The 26,082-nt window shown below is 36.4% G+C and overlaps 1 protein-coding gene across 2 annotated transcripts in view; it reads right to left on the bottom strand.

Annotated features, from left to right (window-relative positions):
• Mon2 (MON2 regulator of endosome-to-Golgi trafficking) overlaps positions 1–26,082 on the bottom strand; it is an 81,720-nt gene that overhangs the window by 11,577 nt on the left and 44,061 nt on the right. The window contains exons 20-32 of one of the 2 annotated variants that reach the window (XM_090327862.1): positions 25,417–25,518; positions 24,014–24,124; positions 21,422–21,597; positions 20,148–20,310; positions 17,657–17,950; positions 12,660–12,858; positions 10,200–10,834; positions 6,885–7,028; positions 5,572–5,589; positions 5,167–5,295; positions 3,952–4,142; positions 2,091–2,151; positions 228–351 (exon numbers count right to left, since the gene is read on the bottom strand). In XM_090327862.1, the coding sequence (XP_090183988.1) occupies positions 228–351; positions 2,091–2,151; positions 3,952–4,142; positions 5,167–5,295; positions 5,572–5,589; positions 6,885–7,028; positions 10,200–10,834; positions 12,660–12,858; positions 17,657–17,950; positions 20,148–20,310; positions 21,422–21,597; positions 24,014–24,124; positions 25,417–25,518 (2,347 nt within the window). The remainder of the gene's footprint in view (positions 1–227; positions 352–2,090; positions 2,152–3,951; positions 4,143–5,166; positions 5,296–5,571; positions 5,590–6,884; positions 7,029–10,199; positions 10,835–12,659; positions 12,859–17,656; positions 17,951–20,147; positions 20,311–21,421; positions 21,598–24,013; positions 24,125–25,416; positions 25,519–26,082) is intronic. The other variant, XM_090327869.1, reaches the window with a different exon arrangement.

Raw genomic sequence — 26,082 nt, 5'->3', positions numbered from 1 at the left:
TTGTCCCTGAGCAATTCAGCTCAAGGCTACCACCCTACCCCTCGAGCTATGGCCCCACTTCTGATTTCCTGGTTAATTGGAGTCTTATCTTATGGTCTTTAGTGCCCAGGTTGGCTTTGAACCTTGATCCTTAGATCTCAGCCTCTTTAATAGCTAACAGGCTTGAGCCACCAAGCCCAGCTATATTCACTCATTTTAATATCTTAAAAGATGAAGGCAATACATACCTGTAAATGAAGATGACTGAGAATGTATGGAGCCCTTGTTAAGCATAGTCATTATCTGACCAACAAATTCCTTGGGGATAAAATTGGCATAAGGCAGTATCTCCGTGCTGATGAGCTGCACTACCTAAAATAAAAGGGCAAATTCAAGCACATTTGTTTTCCATTCAGAGTCAGTTTTAAGTGATAACTTTAAAGTAAAATGTCAATTTTACTTGAAAAGAGAATGAGCTAAAGAAACTTCATTGATAGGAGTACAGGGGCATTTTACTGTTACTATACAAAATGATGACTAATCTACAGAATTTCCCTGATCTTAGTATAAAACTGCCACTATTTACTCTTTGACGTGGTAGGCATAAATATAAGTAGGTAAATCTGTGTTTCTAAGCCAGCATAGAATTCTTAACTACATTAGAATAAAATATCCAAAATTAAGATTTAAGTTACCTTTGTAACCAGCAACAGTGCTATATGAGAAAGTTATATTCATTTATTTTCATATCTCCAAACAGCTTATCTTTAATTTATAGCTTATTTTTCCCTCTAAAGAAAGTGATTAAGCTGACATAAGCTTTAAAACTGCAATACCACAAATGGTACTACTTTGTATCCCTGTGATAATGCCCATACTTACTTCTTCAATGTTCACTTTGAAATAATTTGATTTATTTAAAGTTCTCCCATCACTCTTAATACAACAGATCTTCAAGCTCCAACCCAAATTCATTGCTAAAAACAATGCTTCTTCAATTTTCAGTTATAATCTTCAAAATATATTATTTTTCAAAACACCACTTATCTGAAGAATTCTGTGGGCTGTGTATACTGTTCTGGTCAAAAATGAAAAATGTAATAAACTGGCATGCTTAGCTGCGAAATTGTTTTTGTTTTTGTAAAAAATGCTTTACTTGACCACTTGCGTGTAGCCAGGACACCTGTGTGGTCCCATTCTTATGGTTATTGACTGTGGACATCATAAGGTGATATCATATGGTGATGACGACTTATGTGTAGTTATGGTCACCTGCATGTGGTGCTTACCTTTATAAGCTCAGCCCCACTGAAGGTCGGGGCTGCTCTCTATCAGCCCACAGATGGATAGTAGCTGCTGTGCTGCTATTAAAATGACTCCTAGCTCGGTTCACTGAGTGCTGGTAACACTATTGCTGGGGGATGTAGGCCCCCTCAAAATGGCTGGGATATTACAAAAAATTCCAGGAAACTTAGTGATTGGTTTGAACAAATACTGTCAAATACTTGCTCACTGACTGATCTATTTTAATAATGTACTTGGTTTTAAAATGTATACAGCTGTGTATGCATACCTGCCATCCTTGTTCTCAAGAGGCTGTGCATCTCAGCCTGAAGGCAAGCCTAGGCTACACAGTAAGGCCTAGTTTCTAAAAATAAAATAATGAACTAAACAAACTTATTAAATGAATCCAAACTTCCAACATGTACACAACACAGACTGGCAGCATAAGGAAGTCACCCTTAAACAGTGCTTTACAGTCAATCTTTAAGCTTGCAGTTTTCATACTTGTAGGTTGAATTTTTTTCTGTTTGTTTTGCTTTGCTCTTTTCTTGGTCTCTGCAGACCGAACCCAGGACCCCCTGCTTTTGATAAAGGTAAACACCTGACCATTTCAGCTATGCTCTCACCCATTAGGTTCAACTTAACCTAGTCTCCCAGCAATTTTATAGTTTCAGTATTTCTATAATTTGATTTTCACAGTGACAACAGGAAAATATTTTATTGTTTTTTTGTCTGCCAATCTCCCATTCCTGTCTTCCAAGTAGCTAGGATTATAGGTGTGCATCATCAGGCCTGATCCAGTTAAGTGTTTTAAATAATTTTCTTACCTCAACATCAATACTTTCATTTTTTTGAAACTCTTGAATAGAGAGATTATCTGGAGGTACACTAAAAAAAAATAAAACACATAATTTTTGAAGGTAAAGCATTTTCAAAATACAAACAGAAAGCAGTTCAAGGATATTTAAGTGATAAAAATGTCATTTACTTAAAAGACTTTTCTTTTTTGGTCAGTAAATGTCAATGCCATTTATTTAAACGAAGACTTTTTTTTTTGGTGGGGCTTGAACTCTGGGCCTGGGTGAACTCCCTGAACTCTTCAGCTCAAGGCTATCACTCTATCTCTTGAGCCACAGCAACACTTTCAGTTTTGTTCCCCAGGTGGTTAATTGGAGATAAGAATCTCATGAATTTTCAAGCCCAGGATGGCTTTGAACCATGATCTCAGCTTCCTGAATAGCTAGGATTATAGGCATGAGCCACTGACGCCTGTCAAAAACTTTTTTTTTTTTGGTGGGTCATGGGGCTTGAACTTGGCCTGGGTGCTGTCCCTAAGCTCTTCTGCTCAAGGCTACCGCCCTACCCTTGAGCTAAGCCCCACTTCGCATTTTCTAGGGGTTAATTGGAGATAAGAGTCTCAGGTCCTTTTGTGTCCGGGCTGGCTTTGAACTTTGATCTTCAGAATTCAGCTCCCTGAGTAGCTACGAATATAGGTGTGAGCCACCACACATGGCTTAAGACTATTTTTAATTAAAGCTATTAATTAATACAGGTCCCAGAAGTGTGGCCTAGTGGTAGAGTGCCTGCCCTGGGCACAATGCCCTGGGTTTGATTCCTTGGTACCATATGCACAGAAAAAGCCAGAAAAAGTGCTGTGGCTTAAGTGGTCGAATGCTAGCCTTGAAAAAGTTCAGGGACAGTGCCCAGGCCCTGAGTTCACCCCCAGGATTGGCAAACAAGCTGATAGTATAAGTATCTAAATAAATGACAAACATAAAACTCCAACTATAAAAACATTTGGTCTAATCCTTAACATTTGTGAAGAAACCTGATTCAGATCAACTAAGCAAGGAAGTTGTGCCATCAAAAACAGAGGTACTTGCAGGTCAAGTCTGTAATCCTAGTTTCTCAGGAGGCTGAGAGCTAGAGAATTAGAAGGCAACCAGAAGAGAAAATTCTACAAATCTCTATTACCGTTAGTTAGCAAAATACTGAACATTTCTATAACCCCAAAGAAATTGTGAGTTCATTAGGAGTCACTCCCATTCTCTCTTCTCCTGAATGTCTATGTATATCACAGAAATGAGATGATACAACATATAGCTTTTGGGTCCAGTTTCTTCCACTCATCATGCTTTGAAGGTTCATCTGTTATAGCATGTATCAGTACTTCATTCTTTTTTATGGCTGAATAATACTCTACGGAGATGTCACATTTTAATTTACCCATGTATCAGCTGATGAACATCTGGACTGTTTTCACCTTCTGGCTATTAAGAGAAATGCTTCTATGAGCTTTTGTGTGAACATGTATATATGTATTAGGCTAAATAAAGGATTAAAGAATATCCATATAAAAATTACCGATTTGGTAAAAACTATTTTCCACTTGTAATATCACATAGAACTTACATTTAAAAAAATGGGCCTTTAGTTTCATTACATTAAATATCACAGCTTATTCATCATGATACATTTATATGGTACTAAAGTATAAGAATCCCGCCTTATAACCAAAAAACTGCAACTAACAAAAAAGTCCATTGCTCACGAATAATGTGCCCAGTGGATAAAGGCTTCATCTAGTTGTGTTCTGAATACAATTTAGAAAGCCTTTTGGGTTAATAAATCTAGATCAGAACTAATTTTAGAGAAAGTGAAGATGTTTTACTTCTTGAATGAATTCACCTTTTAGTAAAGAGAAAGTCTTCAAAAGTGTTGGCGAGTTCTGGCCACATACTGTCAAACTTTCCAGAAGAAGCATGTTGCCGGGCAACAGGCAGCCCAATAGAAAGAACTTTGAGGAGAGAAGACACTGCGAGTTTCCATGTGCTTTCAGAAGGACAGGAATACTTCAAACTGAGAGGAACTCTAAGAGTCTAAAATAAAGACAAAGGAAGTATGAACTATATACACACAACTTCACTTAAAAACGAAATAATACGTATAATAATACGAATAATAAAAAAAAAGGTGTTATTTTCAGACATGGTTCTCAAACTCTATTCCCAAGAAACCAAGTCAGTCAGTCAGTCTATCAATCTAATGTAGGAGACTGCACTACCATCTCAAACTCAAAAGATGTATTTCTTCATGGTTTTTAGTGTGTGTGTGTGTGTGTGTGTGTGTGTGTTTTGCTACACAAACTGGCCTGAAATTCCTGATCCTCCTATTTCAATCTCAGTGCTGGAATTACAGGGGATGTCACCATAGTAACTTTTAAATTGTCTTTATCTTCTAAACAAGAGTTTTTTATTTTTTTAAATCTGTTTTTCAACACAAAAAGAAGGGGTATCATCTGAAAAATCAATAGTAGGAGACTCGCAATTCTGAGGGTTTCCTCAACTTGGTAATATTGATTAGGAAATCCAGCAGAGTGTTTTGTTGAGGATCCTCCATCCCAAAGAGGTCAACACTACTTGTACATTTTCCAACAATGGGTTAGGGTAGGGTGAACAGAGCCTCAAATATCATTACTTGAAAGTTTTATATCTGAATTTCTTTGAATTTTATATTCGAATATTTAATGAATTTATTTTCCAAATATTGCAATAAAATTGACCATCTGAGAGTATTTGTTTTATCTTTACTGGAGAGCAATGTTTACACTGCTAGGCTGCACTGTGAACTTCTTTTTGAATGCTAATTAAACTTAGCTTTGATTAATACTGTCGGAAGAAACAGGATTGTCATTACATGGCAAAATTTCAAACGCACTGCACATTTATTTCAAAAAGACTTCATCATTCAGAAAAATGGCTTGTTAAATACAATTCATGAAAGGTGAAGAAAAGTCACCATTAAAAATTTTTTTTTCACTTATCCTTATATAATGCTATTACTCCAAGAGTCATTTAAAGAATTTTTTCATGTTTACAATTAAAAGCAAAGAAAAAAAGATACCTTAATGATATTCTGAAGAACTTTCTCATTCACCACAGCTTTATGACAGGCTGTTTTTTGGTATAAATCCACAACTACTTCTAAAGACCTTTCGGCAAATGGTACATAATTCAAGGCTACCCACTCCGCCTAGGAAGTAATAGGAGTTAAAAATGAATAGGATTAAAGGAATTCATATTGTTTTTGAAGGGGAAGCTTCGTTGTCTCAAATGCAGGCCTTGGTTTTTGGCAGATTATATTACATGCAAAGTTTTCAAAGAGATAGGTATTTCATGGAAAAAAAAATTCAGCCAGGCAAAAATTAACACTACTGAAAATGCACACAGAGCAGTCTACCAAGAACTGGGAAAGATGTAGGTCATTTGTTGCCAATAGGTTAGGACAATTTTAGGAAATTTAACTCACCGGTGCAAATAGTTGGATCTATTGTGATTCCATTGTGTTGCAAGACAAATAGAATGAGAAAAGTTAATACATAGTAAAACTACTTTTCGGACTACATAAGTTTCTAATTTTTATGTTCAGGAACAAAATAGGCATGTTATATGCATACAGAAATTTACTTTTCTTCTATAGCGAAATTAAGTTAAAAATCTGCCAACTGTTGCCTTCCATGGTGGCTGTACCATTTTATATTCTAGCAGTAATGCAAAAGGATGCCAATTTTACCACATCATTGGCAACATTTGCTACTTTCTGAAGTTTTATGCTATTGTTATTCTAGATAAGGTCTTGCTATGTAGCCCAGCCTGGCTTAAAACTTACTGCCAATCTCAGCTTCCCATGTGATGAAATTAAAGTGGTATCACTATACCTATCTTTTAGAGAGGTTTGTTTTGTTTGTGGATTGTGGGGCTTGAAGTCAAGGTCTAGGCATTGTCCCTGAACTTTTTCGCTCAAGGATAGTGCTCTACTACTTTGAGCCACTTCCAGTTTTCTGGTGGTTACTTGGAGATAGGAATCTCATGGACTTTTCTGCCCAGGCTGGCACTGAACTGCAATTCTCAGATCTCAGCCTCCTGATTAGCCAGGATTACAGGCGTGAGCTACTGGCACCCAGCGTAAAGAGTTTTTGTATGGTCATTTGTTTGTTTTATATAGTCGTCATCTAGTTGTTGCATTGTACATTTCTTTTAAAAGTGCTTCTCTAAATCCTAGTACTTCCTGAATTCAGGGATCAAATTCAATTATATTATGGAAAATACATCAGTTTATTCCACTTTGCTATGATTTTTGTTTCTTTGCTCATTTAACAATAAAAGTAAAAAAAATTGCCAACTGTGGCTACAGTAATAGTTTTATATAAAATCCAACTAAATTTCACACCAGTCATGGACAAGTTATTTAGCATATATATATTTCTTCACCTTGCACTGTTAGATATCAATGTTGGGTAAGATAAGGATTAGAGATTTAAAAGCCAGTTTGCAGTGTGTTGAGACAGTCAAGAAAGAGGTACAATGAAACTTATTTTTTAAGAAACATGTCCTATAGAAAAACACAAAGGCCAAATTTTTTGAAGATTAAGAGAAGGGAGTCATAAGTAACAAGAAAAGGAACACAAAATGATTCATCAAATATTTGTTTTGGCTTAAACTGTTAACAGAAATTTTATTGTGAATGTATTTTTTTTTTCTGAGATGTCAATTGTAAGTGGAACTGATTATATTTACAAGCCACAATGTGTTATAGAATAAATACAGTTTATAGCCAATTACCTGGTTGTATTTTGCATTTGCAATGTGCTTTGTTTCCAGTTGTCCATACTGTGGAGGTTTACAGGAAAATTCTACAAATGCCAACAACTGGTCAAATATGGCTGGATACATTATCTGCATGTTTTCTGGTCCTACACAGATGGCCTACAAAGCAAAATATGAACATTAGAATGCACAAGCTGAACTCTAGTAATTCTTTACTATATATGCATTTGTTTAATCAAATAATATTTAGATCTTTGTTCATGTTAAAGATCTTAATTCTTTTATTACACCATCTTTTACATACCTTAACAAACATCCCAACTATAACAGACAATTATTGAACAAAGCATACCCTAAAACTGCCTTCTAATAAAATGATTTACTCCTTAACACAGTGACAAAGAACAACAGTTTGAAGAGAAGTCACCAGCAGTCCTGAGGCTCTACAATATGATTACCTGGTCAGTAACAAGAACTGTTAAGCAGTAAGTACATGTGAGTGACCCACATGATAACGTCTTCAACCTAAGTGTGCCAGTTCACTGAAGACAACTGACTGTGCCATGCCTGGTCCACTGACAAGAACACTCATGTATTAAAACAGGGTACATAATTTTCACACAAGCTGTGCATAGTAAACATATTCACCACCCCCAAACCCCAAACACACTATTTATAATCTGAATAGAGCCAGACCCTATTTAAAAAACAGTCAATGCAAGAAAGTACTGGTGAAATTACTCAAGTGGTAGACTGCTTTCTTAGCAAGTGTAAGGCCTCGTTTAAACTCAAGTACTCGAGAAAAAAAAAAAAGCTTAAAATTAGTTCCTTGTAGCTGCAGTTAGTAACTACCTATTCTTTTGTTAGCAAAGCAGAACTATCTAAAGATAAATTTTATTTACTTATTTATTTATTTATTTATTTTCCAGTCCTGGGCTTGAGCTCAGAGCCTGAGCACTGTCCTTGGACTTTCTCAAGGCTAGAGCTCTACCACTTGAGCCTCAGCACCACTTCCGGCTTTTTTCTATATGTGCTACCAAGGAATCGAACCCGGGTCTTCATGCATGCTAGGCAAGCACTTTAACCACTAGGCAAAACTCCCAGACTAAAGATAAACTTAATATTAAAAAAATAAAGGTGTATATTGGTCTTTCTCATACATGTGTGCGCACGCTTTGTGAATGAGGCCTCTCCATTGGTGGGATACCCAAGAAGGCCTATACTATTTTCTGATAAAACTTCTCATTTTCCTCTAAGGAAGTTTATAAATGAATATTTGTAAGCCTACCTGGGTGAAGGAGGGAGGGATAAGTACTGATAGAGTATATTTGTTTTCCACCGAAAATAAAGTCACTTTGATTTCAGCTGTGGACTTCCAGATTCCTAAAATGCCAGATTCTCTCAAACTTTAAGATTTTCTAGAACTTGTTCTCTGCTTAGTAAAGTGAGGGTTAAAACAGATTAAAAAAAAATAAAGGCAACCTATTCAGTTACTCCTTAGCTAGATGATCTCCAGAGGCAATTAAAAGGCACCATGATGGTTAGCAGAAACATCATAATTCTTACTGGGTGTGTTTTCATCATTCCACTTGAGTATGAAGCAATCAGTTAATTAGAAATCATGGTCTGCATTCCTCAAATGACTATACATAACATGTGAACAGAATCTAGTTCTAATTTTACCAGATTATACTTTGTTGGAATGGTTGACTATTCAGTTGACTTTTTTGTTATATTTAAATGATTATAAATTGTGCTATCAAGATCTTTGATAGTATACAAAAAGTTATTTTTATGTCATCTTGCTTCCTAATCAGCATTTGTTTTTTTAAAATTATTTTTTATTGTGATTAATAGAAGGGTTACATTATATTCACCAGATAGAAGGTGCATAACTTCACAAACATTGATACCCTTTCTCATAACATGGTCCCCATTTCCCTCCCACCCTCCCCCCACTTACCTTGATTTCCCCCCTTCCCTATCCATTTTCAAATAACCAATTAAGCACATATAAAATATATCAGATAACAAGGTGAAAAATTGTAAAAATATGAGATAACCAAGGGATGGCAAAAGAGATGAGCGATAACAGTACATTAAGAACAACAGTCACTCATTATATGGCTTTTGTTTCCTCATCCTAGAGGTCCTTACATTTAGTGTCGTATTGTTTGGCCTAATGTCTCTAGATTTTGTTCTATTGTAAATCTCTGCTAGGAGAGCTCAAGGTTTCTACTGATTATGACAAATGAGGGAGACTATTGGGCCTATGTTCCTTTGAGTCTGGCTTACTTCACTTAATATGATGTTTTCTAAGTCTTTCCATTTCCTTACAAATGGGGCGATGTCGTTCTTTCTGACAGCAGCATAGAATTCCATTGTGTATAAATACCACATCTTGTTGATCCACTCATCAACTGTGCTATCAAGATCTTTGATAGTATACAAAAAATTATTTTGATGTCATCTTGCTTCCTAATCAGCATTTTTTTTTTGCTTTGTTTTCTTTTATTTTGGGTAGTATTCAGAGGGAGTAAACTGAGGGCCTCATAACTACCAGGCAAACACTTCATCACTGATCTATATCCCTAGTTCCTATATCTGTTTGCTTAAATAATTTCTATTTTTGCAATAATAAACACAGACTAAAAAGAAATGTTTCTTTAAAACAATTGTGAGAAAAATACTTCCATATAATCCCTTTTTTTTTTTTTTGTCAGTGCTGGGCTTGAGCTCAGGGACTGAGCACTGTCCTTGGACTTTTTCAAGGCTAGAGCTCTACCATTTGAGCCACAGCACCACTTCCAGCTTTTTTTTTCCCTATGTATGTGATACCAAGGAATCGAACCCCAGTCTTCATGCCTGCTAGGCAAGCACTCTATAACTAGGCTGAACTACTGGCCCTAATTATCCTTTTAAAATCTGATTTTCCACAAATTTCAGAACTAAATTTAAGTAGAGATGAAAACTACTAAAAAGATACCACAATATTTATTTTCTAGTCATGAAGAGTCTTGCTAAAGTTGTGATCATAAATATTATATTCTGTTGTGCATAGCTGCATGGACATAACAAAAATGATGGTTAACTGTAAGAAGGTTCAGTCACTGTCTAAACTCAAAACAAACCTGCATTATCTTTCTGAAAATACCACAAAATTACAAGCTTTTAAGGTAACGATCTCCAAAAGTCTGAATTTATCCCCAAAGATATCAAAACAACAATCTTAATTCATCCCCCAAATATATAGTGGGGTAAAACAAACAAAACCCCCAGAAGACAATATTCACAATATTCATTATTACCCAATCATGAAAATTTCATTACCTTTTGAAGAACATCTAAAGCTGTAAGTACAGCTTCCTGTAAACTTGTCAGAACTGCTTCTGTGTAAGATGGGAGAATGAAAGGAGAGGCATCTGAACTTATTGGGACTGAAACTGCACTGTGCAATATGACTCCCAACTTTTGTAAGTCATCCATGTTGAAACCAGTTTTTATGTGTTGGTAGAGAGCTGGAAAAATCTGAATTAAAGCTGTAAGAAAAGGCTGGCTGGGAATAAAAGTCAGTTTATCAAACGTAATAGGAGGCTTTGTGCTTTCAGATCCGATTCTATACCAGGTATTCCAAGCAGCCCACCAGAGATTCAGGTCTTCCAGCTCATCAGTGACTATGGGTGGCTCAGAGCTACTATATCTTCCAAGTCTTTCTCCAATGGAATCTGTTCTTACAAATGGCCTGCTTAGGCCAGGTCCTGATAAGGAACCTATAAGGACAGGCACAGGTACAGGCACATTAACTACAGGTGGTGTCTCAGGCTTATCTGAGTCTCTGACAGGGGATACAATTTGCAAAATTTCCTGGAAACTTTTCAGAGCAGCCAGAGAAACTTCATTGTTTTTGCTGAGAGCTGCTGACTGTATGTGGTCAAGAAGAACATCCCAAGCTCTTGAAAAATCTCCTGTATAGACAGAAGGAAAAACAAGTATTAGCATAAAAGTGACAAATTCTGTCTTAATATTTAAGCTCCAATCTTTATTTTCTGCTTAAATACCCATAATTCTTTAAGAGTAAAAAAGAAAAACAAAACAACATGGAAGTGGTGCTGTGGTTCAAAATGGTAGGGTTAATTGTGAGCAAAAGAGCTCAAGGACAGGGTTCAGGCCATGAGTTCAAGCCCCATGACCAACAACAATAACAAAAAATACTATCAGATACTAAAGTACTAATAATGTAAACAATAATTACAACCCAGAAATTAATTTTTTTTTACTTTCTAGATAAACAAAAATACAAGAAGAGGCCTGGGAAAGAAGCTTAGTGGTAGAGTGCTTGCCTAACATGCAATGAAGCCCTGGGTTCAATTCTACATACACAGAAAAAGCCGGAAGGGTGCTTTGGCTTGAGTAAAAGAAGTTCAGGTACAGTGCCCTGGCCCTGAGTTCAAGCCCCAGGACTGGCACACACGCACACAAAAAAACAATGGATGGAGGATAATGGATATATAAATAAATAAATATAGTCTTGAAAACAAAGTTCTATAAATCTACCTGTCTTAACTATCTCTCTATCTTTCCTAGTACTTTTAGCTTACAAGAACAAAATGAAAATCTACTGGAGTAAAACAAAATCTTTTCAGTAATAACTTCAGTCTATTCATACCTTTATTAATGATCAAGTTGTTCTTTTCTTTTCTATCTCCCACCTCTTTTGCACCACCTCCCCCACTTCCTTTTGTGGTACTGGGGAATAAACTGAAAGCTAGGTAATGTCAGATAAGTATTCTACCACTGAGCTACAATCTCTAGACCTATGTGTCCTTGTTCTTACTCAAAAATACACAACATTTAAAAGAAATTGTGTATTATACTTTATAAAACTCTAACTTTATTTTTCTACCACTTCTGGTGCTTGAACTCAGGGCCTGGCACTGTTCTTGGACACTTTTGCTCAAGGCTAGCACTCTGCTACTTGAGCCACAGCACCACTTCCAGCCCTTTGGGCTTATTCTGTGTATGTGGTATCGAGGAATTGAACCCAGGGCTTCATGCATGCTAGGTGAGAACTCTATCACTAGGCTATACTCCTGGCCCAAATTCTAACTTTATACTTTGTTTTTCATACTAAAATAATTTTATAGTTGCAGAATTTTCTTGAATGTTTTTGTCCTAACAGTTTATGAGTAAGCAGGACAAAATATACCATAAAGAATAATCTGTTGCCAAGCATGGTGGCTCATGCCTGTAATCCTACCTACTCAGGAGGCTGAGATATGAGGATCAAGGTTCAAAGCCAGCCCAGGCACTAAAGTCTTATCACCAATTAACCACTAGAAAACCGGAAGTGGCTCTGTGGCTCAAGGGATAGGGTGGTAGCCTTGAGCTAAAGAGCTCAGGAGTAATACTCAGGCCCACAGGTCAAGCCCCAGGACTGGCAAAAAAAATCAAATAAAACTTTTTTCCCCAAGAGCATTCAAGCCCCAGTGAGTTTAAGGACATGGGTACAAGTCTGTATGCTTGCAATAAAATAACCTAAGTATAAATAGAAGAGTCATTTTCAAAAGCAGTATACAAAGAGGCTGTATAATATGTAAAGTAAGTAAGTTTTAAGGAAATTAGTACCTTTTACACACATCATGCATAAATGCAAGTCTATAAGATTGAATGTTCTTGGGTAGTGGCACTGTATAAGAATTATAAAAGAATTTTCTGTATGTTCTAAATTTCCTTTACCAAAAATAATATACATAACCAAAAAAGAGAGCACACATATATATACACACCTACCTAAAGGCTGCAGTAAATATCTTCTAGTGTTGAAGATTCTTGCTACTCCAGCCAATGTTAATACCCATGTCTCAGCCCATTGCTTCTCTGCTGTATCCCTTGAATGATGAATGAGAATATTGCCACCACCAGACTCAATCTTTTCTTTGTCTGCAGTGGTAGAAGACTCTCGAACTCGATTCAGTAAATGAAAGAGTACCTAAATATTTACATATTTAGTGTTACATATATAAAAAGTATTGATAAATAGCTTAACAGCACAAGAAACTAGAAGCTGCTATAAAAAAATAGACTAGTGGGGCTGGGTGTTTGGCCTAGTGGTAGAGTGCTTGCCTAGCATGCACAAAGACCCAGGTTCAATTCCTTGGTAACATATACATAGAAAAAAGCCAGGAGTGGTGCTGAGGCTCAAGTGGTAGAGTGCTAGCTTTGAGAAAGTCCAAGGACGGTGCTCAGGCTCTGAACCCAAGCCCAGGACCGGCAAAAAAAAAAAAAAAAAAAAAAAAAAGAAGACTAGAAATTGTTGTGAAAAATCTAAATCTCCTAATATTAGAGGAAATTGGACAACAAAGACCAATTTTCTTTTCTCCTTTTCCTTCCTTCCTTCCTTCCTTCCTTCCTTCCTTTTTCCTTTCTTTCTTGTCATGGGCCTTGAACTCAGGGCCTATGCGCTGTCCCTGAACTCTTTTGCTCAAGGCTAACACTCTACCACTTTGAGCCACAATTTCAGTTCTGATTTTTGAATGGCTAATTGGAAATAAGAGCCTCATGGGGACTTTTCTGCCTGAAGTGGCTTTGAACCACAATCCTCAGATCTCATCCTCCTGAGTGGCTAGGATTATAGTCATGAACCATCAGTGCCAGGCTAACCATACATTCTAAAATTTATTCTGTAGATCAGGGAATATGAACAAATAAAATAAAAGTGGATAGCGCATATTTAAGGCTTATTGATGTGTGGTAATATTTACACCATGGAATTCTATGCTGTCATCGGAAAGAATGACACTGCCCCATTTATAAGGAAATGGAAACTTGGAAAAAATCATATTAAGTGAAGTAAGCCAGACCCAAGGAAACATAAGCTCCATAGTTTCCCTCACTTATAACAATTAGTATATGTTTAGGATTCTCCTAACAGAGGATCATAATAGCTCAAAAGCTATGTATATATGGTCCATATAGGATGAGGCTAAGTGAAATGAACTCTAGAATATGGAAACAAGAGGTTTGATTTATCTTTGTGATTGTTGTTCTTAATGTACTATTTGAAGCTATCCCTTTTTTTTTTCATCTTGGTACCTGGTTTATTGTATATACGTTTATGTGCACATTTGAAAATGGGAAGGTAAGGGACAAACAAGATGAGTGAAAGGGGATGAGGGGGAGGGAAATCAGGAGAAAAACATGGGAAGGGGTAACAATGTTCAAGAAGTAATGTACCTACTACTTGATGAATGTAACTGCAACCCCTCTGTACATTACTTCAACAATAAAATTTAAAAAAATAAAAAGAGAGACAAATAAAAGATTTACTGAGTCATTAATAGACCATGGAAAACAAAGATAAGGAGAGGTCCAGGCAAAAAGCATAATTATGGTAAACAATGGGATTGAAGTTACAACTGAACTTGTAGTTAAAGTTGTTGGAAAAAAAATCAACAAGCAAGAACTGATTGAAATGTGGGAAATATTTACACTTCCAGATGAATAAGAACAAAGAAAAATACTAAACAGAGAAATAGACACATGTTGGTGCAACAAAAGCTGAGAAAAGAGAAAATTCTTTTTTTTTTTTTTTTTTTTTGCCAGTCCTGGGCTTGAGTTCAGGGCCTGGGCACTGTCCTTGGGCTTTCTCAAGGCTAGAGCCCTACCACTTGAGCCTCAGCACCACTTCTGGCTTTTTTTCTATGTATGTGGTACTAAGAAATTGAACCCGGGTCTTCATGAATGCTAGGCAAGCACTCTACCACTAGGCCAAACTCCCCGCCCCAAGAGAAAATTCTTAAGAAACACTAATCATTGCAAAATGCTATCAAAAATCATGCAGGATGAAATTGGGCAGAGGCTAAAAGATTCTGTGATCAGGAAATCACTTACAGCTTATAAACACCCTCTGTAGCTCTCAAAGTGAGCTCTCTGAATTAACAGCATCAGTATCATCCAGAAGCATGACAGAAATGTAAAGTCTAGCTCCATTTTAGGCTCTAAATCAGAAACTTAGGACAGTAGGGTGGGTGAAGGTAGAAATGACAGTAGTAGGTCTGCAATCTGTGCCTTAACTAGTCCCCAGGTGATTCTTTCACACTCTAATCCTTAAGAGATCCTGAGACAGAACAATCTGGCAAATTCCAAAGAAAATATGGGGGAGATGAGGAACAAAAAGATCACTGAGAATTAGGCAACAGGAACATTTAAAAGTGAAGCTGTTCCAAAGAAAACAGGAACTCAAAGAAATACTAGTTTAAAAAATCTAAGGTTGGCCAGGAGTTTGGCCTAGTGGTAGAGTGCTTGCCTAGCATGCACGAATACCTGGGTTCGATTCCTCGGTACCACATACACAGAAAAAAGCTGGAAGTGGTGCTGAGGCTCAAGTGGTAGAGCTCTAGCCTTGAGAAAGTCCAAGGACAGTGCTCAGGCCCTGAGCCCAAGTCCAAGACTGGCCAAAAACAAAAACAAAAACAAAAAACTAAGGTTAAAAAAAAAAATCTAAGGTAAACTTGGCATCCAGTGGCTCACATCTGTAATCCTAGTGACTCAGGAGATTAAGATCTGAGGACAGACATTCAAACCCAGCCTAGACATGAAAAGTCTGTGAGATCTCCAATTAACCACCAGAAAACAGGAAGTAGAGCTGTGGCTCAAGCGGTAGGGTGGTAGCCTCGAGTTTAAGAGCTCAGGGACAGCACCTAGGCCCAAAGTTCAAGCCCAACAGGAAAAAAAAAAAGGCTGAGGTAGACTTAAACATGTTTGTGATGTGAAGAGGAGCCAGATAATGGAGGTAAAATAGAAGACAAAAGGAAATAGGGCTGTTACCATTAAGAAAAATGAAAAAAAAAAAAAACTCACCCTCCAAAAAATACATAATGCATACACATATGCTTTACTTAAAAGAGTAACAAAATAAAATGAAGGAAACAGCTCATTTTTTAACTAGGTAACATGCTAAGTTTTCAAGAAGACATTTTGGGATGTAAGTTGAAAACACTGTTACATCCAGTTAAGACTTGATATACTGACTATTGTTCAACTTAGGGGATCCTGGACTGGAAGAGCACTAGCCTTGAACCAAACAATATTTACAAAAACAAGTGGATGAATTTTAAGTAGAAATTTATAAGGAAAAAGATAGAAGAAAGATTTTTTTCTTTTTCTTTTGTTTTAGCAAAGAGGGAATGGAAACTAACAAGTTATATATTAGTTACGTCCCTACCTATCCAATGGAGTTTGAACTCAGGGCTTCTGTACCGCTTAAGCCATGTCTCTGGATATTTTGGCTTTAGTTATTTTTGTAACAGGCTCTTGAGTTTCTTCCTAGGTTTGTTCTTCCAACTACACCTCCTAAATAGTAGGGATGACAAGGGTGTACCACTATGCCCAGCTTGTTCCAGAGACAGAGTCTTACCAACTTTTGCCCAGGCTAACTGAACTGAAATCACTCCAATCTCTACCTCTTGAATAGCTAGAATTACAGACAGGAGCCACAGTGCCTTTCAACTGTTGATTTCTTTTTCTTTTGTTTTCTTTTTTTTTTTTTTTTGGTGCCAGTCCTGGGTTTGAACTCTGGGCCTGAGTGCTATACCTGAGCTTTGTGCTCCAGGTTGGCCCTCTACTACTTCAAGTACAGCATCACTTCCAGTTTTTTCTTATTAGTTTTATTGGAGATAAGAGTCTCACTGACTTTCCTGCTTGGCTGGCTTTGAACCAAGTTCCTCAGTTCTCAGCTTCCTGAGTACCTAGAATTACAAGGTGTGGGCCACCAGGTAGGAGGTGGGTCATGGGGCTTGAACTCTGGGCCCGGGCACTAACCCTGAGCACTTCAGCTCACAGCTACCACCCGACCCCTTGAGCCACAGTCCCACTTTCCGTTTTCTAGTGATTAATTGGAGGTAAGAGTCTCACATTCTTTAGTGCCCAGGATGGCTTTGAACTAAGATCTCAGAGATCTGTAGCTAGGATTACAGGTTTGAGTCACTGTGCCTAGCTCAAACTGTAGATTTTTAAGATAGAATTTTTAAGAGGATCACTAGAGGTGGAGCTTAAAAGCAGAGCCTAGCAAATATGAAGTTTGTGAGTTCAAATCCTGGTATTGAAGAAAATAGTAAGTAGAAAAAAGTGACACTGTATATTGATGAATGGCCATGTTAATTTACTAATTGGATATTTCAGAATAGTTGGTAGTCTTTTATAAGATCCTGAATTTGACTATACTTGAATTACATGTTTATAATTCCCCATATATAAACAGACCTTACAATAAATTAAAAAGATTTTCCATGTTTTTGTGAGGGATTTAATTATCAGCTGTGGTTTGGTAACTCTAAGGGGTTAAGGGAAGGATAAGCAGAAATTGAGACAGAAATAAGAAATAGAAAGAGAGAGAGATGAGGTCTTTAAAATCAATTGGCTCATGCTTGTAATCCTAGCTACTCCAGAGGCTGAGATCTGAGAATGGAGATTCAAAGACAGACTAGTTGGGAAGTCTGTCTATAAGACTCTAATGTCCAATTTACCACCAGAAAACTGAAAGTGGGACTATGGTTCAAAAATAGTCCTGAGCAAAAAAGTTCAGAAACAGTGACCAAGGCCCTGAGTTCAAGCCCATAATAGACCTCCCCCCAAAAAGTCCTATAATGGCATATGATTCAAAGCATGAGAAAGTGAACATTTCTGTTTTGCTAAATGAACAAATAAATGTCAACTCTTTCTACAAACCAAATGAACATGTAAAAGAACAATTCAACTAAAAGATAACAGCTCAAGTTATTTTACAATACCTTCCAAATAACAGTGTGCCAAGTTGAATGTTGCAATAAAGTTCCATGCGCACCAATTGTAGAAAACAGAGTTTGTCCTGCACTCTTTCTGACAGCAGGGCGGGGATCCACACACAATTCACCCAATTTTGCATAAAGACATAACCACAAACAATCAAATGGTGGTGCTGGGTGGAAAGGCCGATTTAAAACCATTCCTTTCTCTTCTGCCTGTTTCTGCTGCACTGCTTCTTCTTTATTTAGCTCTTTTTCAATAGTTTCTCCTCTTTGGAAAAAATAATCTGAAATATTCCACTAAAAAGAAAAATAAAAAAATATCACTGCATCTCACAAGTTTTGTTTTAAACGCGGAAGTAAAATAGGTAGTACATGGCTCTTTCATCTTTCAGAGTAAGACTTTAAAAAATTACTTCAGGGCTGGGAGTTTGGCCTTGTGGTAGAGTGTTTGCCTAGCATGTACAAAGATTGGGGTTCGATTCCTCAGTACCACATACATAGAAAAAGCTGGAAGTAGTGCTATGGCTCAAGTGGTAGAGCCTTGAGAAAGCCCAAGGACAGAGATCAGGCCCACAGTTCAAACGTCAGTATTGACCACTCCCCCCCCCAAAAAAAGAAATTACTCAGAAATTGCTTTCCTAATCAATTAGATTCAACTAAATTATCTCTGAATATGAGGACCACTTTTGTTTTTTTTGGGATCCAGTTACTGGGGTTTCAATTTTGGGGCTAGAAGCTGTCCTTTAGCTTTTTTTCCCCCTTCAAGTCTGGTGCTCTAATGCTTGAGCCCTATCTCCACTTCAAATGTAGATAAGAATCTTGAGGTTTTGTCTGCCTGGGATGGCTTTCAATCACAATCCTCAGATCGCTGACTCCTGAGCAGCTAGGATTACAGACTGACTCAACTTGACTTTATACATTTCATATAAAAACATCTCAAGCATGCACAGAAAGCAGAGAACAGTAAATGAGCTTCAATGCACATCACCTAGATATAACAAGTTTTAACTATAGATCACACAGTCATAGTACCATTTTCGCCAAAACAAAACTACTAATTCCTTTACATCATTTAGTAAACAGATTTATAAAATCATAAAAAAAATAATCCACACATACCTCTCAACTACAGTTAAATGATGTATGAATTAATAATTATGCCAATATAAAATATAGAGGACTCAATATAAATGTAAAACAAAGGAGCTGATATCTAGCATCAATTTAATTAAAACTAAACTAGCCAACCACTTTTTTTTTTTGCCAGTCCTGGGCTTGAGCTCAGGGCCTGAGCACTGTCCTTGGACTTTCTCAAGGCTAGCGCTCTACCACTTGAGCCTCAGCACCACTTCCGGCTTTTTTCTATGTATGTGGTACCGAGGAATCGAACCCGGGTCTTCATGCATGCTAGGCAAGCACTTTAACCACTAGGCCAAACTCCCGGCCCCGAGCCAACCACTTTTTAGGTGTGATTTTATACCGTTTTTTTGTGCTTCAGACTAGCACTATCATTTGAGTCATGGTTCTACATCTGGCTTCTGATTGCTTAGCTAAAGGTAAGAGTCTCAGGCCAGGAGCGCTGCCCATATAGGGCTTGCCTAGGATGCATGAAGTCCTGTGTTTGATTACTCTGTACTGCACACACAGAAAAAGCTTGGAGTGGTGCTGTGGCTCAAGGGGTAGAGCACTAACCTTGAGAAAGCCCAAAGACAGTGCTTAGGCTCTGCATTCAAGCCCCAGGACTGGCAAAAAATAAACCAAAAAACAAAAAACAAAAAACCACACACACAAAAAAACCCCCATAGTCTCATTGACTTTCCTAAGAGATGGCTTCAAGCCATAATCCTCAGATTTCAGCCTCCTGAGTAGCTAAGATTACAGGCATGAACCCACTGGTAGTCAGACCACAATTAAGTTTTAATAGAAAACTATTAATTTACCTAGCTTGTGAAAGAAATTTAAATTAAATTATAAAATTTTTGAGTTATAGCATAGAATAAAAGATTCTAAATGACTTTCTTTTAATATATATGCATACATACTCATATACAGCTCTTTCTATGCTTATTTCACATACTATTAACAATACTCTAAGATTTTATTATCTCTATATTCAAGAGAGTTCAATATTCAGCAAGTAGCAAGAGTTAGCATAATCAAAATACTGTGGCTCAAAGTGATAGAGCACAAGCCTTGAGTGAAAGAACTCAGGGACAGGGGTCCAGGCCCTGACTTCCAAAAAAGAAAAGACAAAAACAACAACAAAAAAGCATACTTGTTTTCACAGTCTAGGGTCTTCCACTATGATATGCTGTCCCTTAATACCTCTTATCAAGCTTTACTTGCTAAATAAGTAGTCTCTGAAAATGTTATTAAAGCAGTATTTAAAATCAGTTAATCTTCACACTAATTGACTATCTTATAGATATTATTACTAGTTCACTAAATCAAAATTTCTAAAATACACTTTTATAAGAAGAGCAATGATACTTACCAATAAACCTATTGAAGTTAAACTAATATTCAGTTCTTGATTATGAAGTCCAAAGCTACCTGCAACATCTACAACTATCTGCAGGCAAGTACAAGGCATTGTTGGTAGAAAATCTGTCACAACCAATTGAAGACACTGAAATGCAGTACGGATCAAAGATTCTCTGAAAAAATAAAAAGAAATGCACATTCAAACATTTAAACAAATAATATAAAAATATACAACTTAAAATAATTTGAACAAAATCTTCACTTAGAATTCTAACAAGGACATATGGCCCAATACATATAATATTAATACAATCATTTAAATGTAAAAAAGATGCTTATTCAAGCAAACAATAATAATTAGAAATAAAAATAGTTTTTTCTTATTGTTTTAAAAATATTTTTATTGTTACTGTAAAGGTGGTACACAGGGGTTACAGTCACATAAATCAGGTAATGAGTACATTTCTCCTTGAAGTGTCAACCCTTCCCTTGCTCTTCCCCAGTTTTTCCCTTCTGTCCTCACCCATAAGTTGTACAGTTTGTTTTCAGCATAATGTCTAGTGAGTAGTGAGTCTCACTGCTGCATTTTCACCCTTGTCCAACCCTTGTGCACCCTTGTGCTCCCCCTTTCCCACTCCAAAAACAGATAAGCTTACAAACAAGAAAAAAGATATAGAAAACACAAACACCATCAAACAACACAATACAAAACAACTCCCCCTCCAACACCTCTTGTTTCTACTTCTTGGAGTTCATTTAGATAAATACTATTTTATATGATTATATGCACATAGCTTTTATGATCCTTTCCTATATCCTCCTTTGGTCTCATCATGTGAATGTCAAGATCTGTATAATTTATCATGTCCTGATGTGGCTTTTTTTTCCCAGTGTATTTACTCACAGATTTGAACATGTGGTATATATACACAATGAAATTCTACTACTCCATCATGAATAGTAATATTGTACCTCTCATAAGGAAATGGTAAAACCTGGAAAAATTATATTAAGCACCTAAAGAAACATGCTTCCCTCATTTATGGTAACTAGAATGTGTGCTGGGACTTTAACTCAGCGTCTGGGCACTGTCCCTAAGCATCTTTTGCTCAAGGCCAGCACTCCACCACTTGAGCCATAGAACCACTTTCGGCTTTTTTTCTGTTTATGTGACGCTGAGAAATTGAACCCAGGGATTCATGCATGCTAGGCAAGTACTCTACCACTAAGTCACATTCCCAGCCCTTTTTATTACCTTCTTGATATTAAATCTCAAAAACTTACCCTTGATCATTTCTGATTGCTCCCATGACTCCAAGAACTAATGGCCATCCAGGTCCAAGACTGTCTCCCTGGCTCTGCAGGATCTGCAATACACATTCTAATTGCTTGAGTCGTATATCTGGATGATTAATATTGGACATCTCTTTTAGTGGATTCAATAAAAGCAATTGCAGCCTCTGAAAGAAGACAAGAAAGAGAAGTAAACAAAGACAGGAAGGTTTGATTTTCTCCACTGTTTTCTGGAGATAGGGTCTCCCTGTGTTGCTTAGGCTGGTCTCCAACTCCTGAGGTAAAGTGATTATCCTGACTTAGCTTCCCAAGAGCTACGAGTTTACCATTGGTCCTGGGTGATTGTTGCTTACATTTACCTCCATCAGATTACCATGAGAAACAGAAACTTTTTTGACTAAAATAAACAATGAATATGGTTCTCCTGTCATTAGAGGTTGATCTTTTACAGGCATTAATGGTAGTTTATTTAGTCATCTATGTACTTTCTTGGGTTTGAATTCTGGGTCTGCTGCTGTCTTTGAGCTGCTTTTGCTCAAGATACACATCTGAGCCACAGTGTCACTTCTGTTTTTTTCTGAGTAGTTTATTGGAAATAAAGAGTCCAACAAACATTCCTGCCCAGACTGGCTTTGAACTGTGACCCCCAAGATCTCCATCTCCTTAGTAGCTTGGATTACAGGTGTGAGCCAGGGTGCTTGGCTACTTTTTAAATTAAGAGAAGGAAAAAAAGAACAACCTTCAAAATGTTATATTTCAGGATAAAAGTGCAGTTAAGTTACAACACATTAAAAGCCCCTACAGAAATGAATCTCACCATAGAAGAGGATTACAATAGCTCAAAACCTAGGTACCTAGGGTCATATAGGATGAGACTAAATGAAAGGAACTCTAGGATATGAAAACAAGACCTTTATCTTGTGTTCTCAATGTACTATGTTATTTCTCATCTCTTTTTTTGCCCTTACAGTTAATCTCACATTGTTACTGTATCTGACTTTGTTACTGGGTATACTGTATATATGTTTATTTGCATATTTGAAATAGGAAAGGGAAGGGTGGAAAACAAGATAATTGGGAGGGGGCGGGAGTGGGAAAGGGGGACAAAACATGAGATGAATGTAACTGTAACCCCTCCATACATTATCCTGACAATAGAAATATAAAATTAAAATAAAAAAACCACAAAAAAAAAACCAAATGAATCTCACCAAAGTGTCTAGCTATATTGGAGAGAGAACAATTTACAATTTCTAGAATTACCTTCCATTTATTTTGTTAACATAGATCATATATATTAAATGTAAAATTCTCAAGTGTGATGAAATACAAATGACTATAGGGTTTAAAAATGATTGAATTTGGCTTAGAGGTAAGAGTGCTTGCCTATGTACGAAGACCCAGGTTCGATTCCTTGGTACCGCATGTATAGAAAAAGGCTGAAAATGGTATTCTGGCTCCAGTGGTAGAGCACTAGCCATGAGAAAGCCCAAGGATAGTGCTCAGGCCTTGAGTTCAAGGCCCGGGACTGGCAAAATAAATAAATAAATAAATAAATAAATAAATAAATAAATAAGATTGACTATGATAAACATTATCACAGACATCAACAAAATAAAAAAAATAGTTAAGAGAGTAAATATATCGTAGGTTGAATCCTTTCAGTATGTGAAAAGCATTTCAGCTTTTCTTCCCTCCAAAGTTTCAGGATTTTTTTGCTTAGTTACTAAACAAATATTAAGCTCTCACTTTGCCTTTGTTCTTAAGGCAGATCTTGGAGATGATTAACCAGAGGTTAAAGCTTTCAGCTTTTCTATGTATGTGGTACTGAGGAATTGAACCAGGTCTTCATGAGTGCGAGGCAAGCACTCTAGAACTAGGTCAAACTCCTGGCTCCTTGTTTGTTTTTGTAAATAGGACCTAAAATTGCAATCGGGAAAAAAAAAAAAAACAAAAATAGGAAATTATGGAATACAGATCTTTCTGTCATGTTTATAATTGTCCTAGAAGTGTACTTAATGAAGACGTTTTGAATAAGTTTGTATACGAATACAATACAGTAAGATGACAAAGACAATGATGACTATTAAGTGCTTCAATCTTACTGCCAAGACAATTAGTGACTAAGAACTGCATCAGACACATGTGAATGACAGTTAACCCAGAGATTTAATGACAAAAGCAACCTCTGAAAATGTGAAAAAAAAATCTTACAGTAACAATCTATTTTATTGTCCTTGCTTCTTCTGTGACTTGTTTTCTCCAGTGTAAAGTAGTATGAAGAAAAAGTCAAGAGAGGTAAGGGCCAAAGTCCAAGAGACTCTAAAACAAACTGTTAGCACTTCATGAAGAGGGAAAAATGCAGACTGGAAGACCAATCACAATAACTTAAGTCAGTGTCCTTCATACATTGTTTAAAATTTGTTATGAAGGCCAGACCTTTATAAAAAGGATCTAGAGCATACCTATAAAGTACAATATTAAGTTAAAAATTTTTCTATTTGTAAATAAAGAGGAAATTAGTTTGTAAAGGAGGATTTTCTATAAATAATTATTTTTTTAAATATAAATGACTATTTTTACCTGGTTCTGTGACAATGGAGGCTCATGGCTGAATGTCAGTCCTGCTTTAATAAGTGAGGTTAGAGCTTCTGCTCCCCATTCTCTCATCCGAGAATTAGGATGCTGGCATACCTGAAGGCACATATGTTAAATAAAAAGTAAATACTTAATTACATATGAAACACATGCTAATATGAGAAAGGGAAAAATTAAAGCACCTACACATTTGTTTTCACAATTAAAAAATGGTATCAAAAGGCAAGTAAAATATGACAAAAACATTATATACAAAATGTCACCAAGCTTACCTTCTGAATAAGGCAAGAGAAAGCAATAGAGGGAAGACAAAAGAAAAATGATGAAACCAGAACATGTCACAATTCGTAATAGTATAGGATATCACTTGAGTGGACAAAGAAGCAAAATGATACTAAGCTTCTGTTCTGTTTTTCCTATTTTTAAGAAATTTGTTTATTCCAGTATTAGGGACTGAAATCAGGGCATTGTCATCTGATAAAATACCCAATAATTAAGAAATCTATGTATATATTCTTTAGTGTTCATAAATATAACTCTAATAAAATGGGGGGGGGGATCTTGTGCATATCTGTTTTCCTTACTAAGAACAGCACCTTTTCCAGGCCTCTAAAATAACATAAAATGACCATGATAACCTAACCCTAAACTATATATAAACAAAATGGCTATTAAGTAGAAGCTTAAGTCACCCCAAGTGAATACAAGATAATAAAAATCAAGATGGAATTCTTTGTCTATAATTAATGATAACAAACAGGTTTTTCCCCTTTGAAGTTCCCAGTTGTAGCAAAAGCTATTAACAAACACTTTCAGCCCAAGTGAAAGGTTTCAGAACCAACTGAAACTAAAATAGATTAAAAGACCTTATAAAAAAGGAAATGGGTCTTGAGCAGGAAGATGACTTAATTAATATTTCTGACATTAAAACTTACAACTTTTTGAGGGCTCAAGTGGTAGACCACCTGCCTAGCAAGCATGATGCTTGAGTTCAAATCCCAGTGCCATTAAAATAATACTTCATGCTTTCTCAGCTAAGAAAAAGCAACTCATGCTTGCCTAGCATGCATGAAACCCTGGTTTCGATTCCTCAGTATCCCATACACAGAAAAAGCTGGAAGTGGTGCTGTGGTTCAAGTGGTAGAGCACTAGCTTTGAGAAAGTCCAAGGACAGTGCCCAGGCCCTGAATTCAAGCCCCAGGACTGGAAAAAAAAAATCATCTTATTCCTCACCAAAACAATCTACTACTATATAACTTTAGTGGAAGATGTGAGTACAGGGCCAGGAAATGAAGAAAACAAGTAATTTGATTATCTTAAAAATCATTAGATCAATGTGCATGTCTTTCACTAAAAAATTAATAGAATTCTTAATGAAGCATGTTTACCTCAAGTAGATGGCCAGTTAGAGGTCTCCATAAAATTTCTATTCGGTGCATATTAACTAGACCAGTTTCTAACAATTTGGCAACAGCAAAAAGAGATGGTTCCTAAGGAGAAAATAAATTATTTTGATATTTGAAGTCTGAGTACTTTGCAAATAAAACTGAGAATATTTTGAAGACATTACTGTAACTAAAATATAATGAATATCCAGAAAACTAGTGGTAAATAAAAAAAACCCAAGTCTTTCTGCCATCCATAAATATCCAGAACAGCTCCAAATTATCCAAAATTCATATCTGATGCAAAGAATGACTACAGAGTATCTCATCAAAAGACGTAAAAATCTAAGTGTTTTAAAATAACTTTTTAATTGTACTGATAAAAATCCAATATGGAAATGTTTGGCATCTTTCCTAGTAGAAATCAGTGAACTAAGTGCACTGAAGTTTAATGTGGTTAGGCTGACCCTTCCTTTTTTTTATTTAAAGAATTTATTAACATTGATTTTTATATCATATTTCAAATGACATGTTTAACAAACAAGTATTCAAGAAGGGAATATCTATTTACAATCATTAGCACTTAGATTTTAGAACATAATTAAAATTAGGCTGAGGGTCACAGATACATATTAATCTATGTAATAAGACATTATGTCTATAGAGTCA

Source organism: Megascapheus bottae, chromosome 2 (assembly GCF_031878675.1).
Source record: "Megascapheus bottae isolate mThoBot1 chromosome 2, mThoBot2.hap1, whole genome shotgun sequence".
NCBI lineage: Eukaryota > Metazoa > Chordata > Mammalia > Rodentia > Geomyidae > Megascapheus > Megascapheus bottae.
This window is presented reverse-complemented; position numbering and strand designations above follow the sequence as displayed.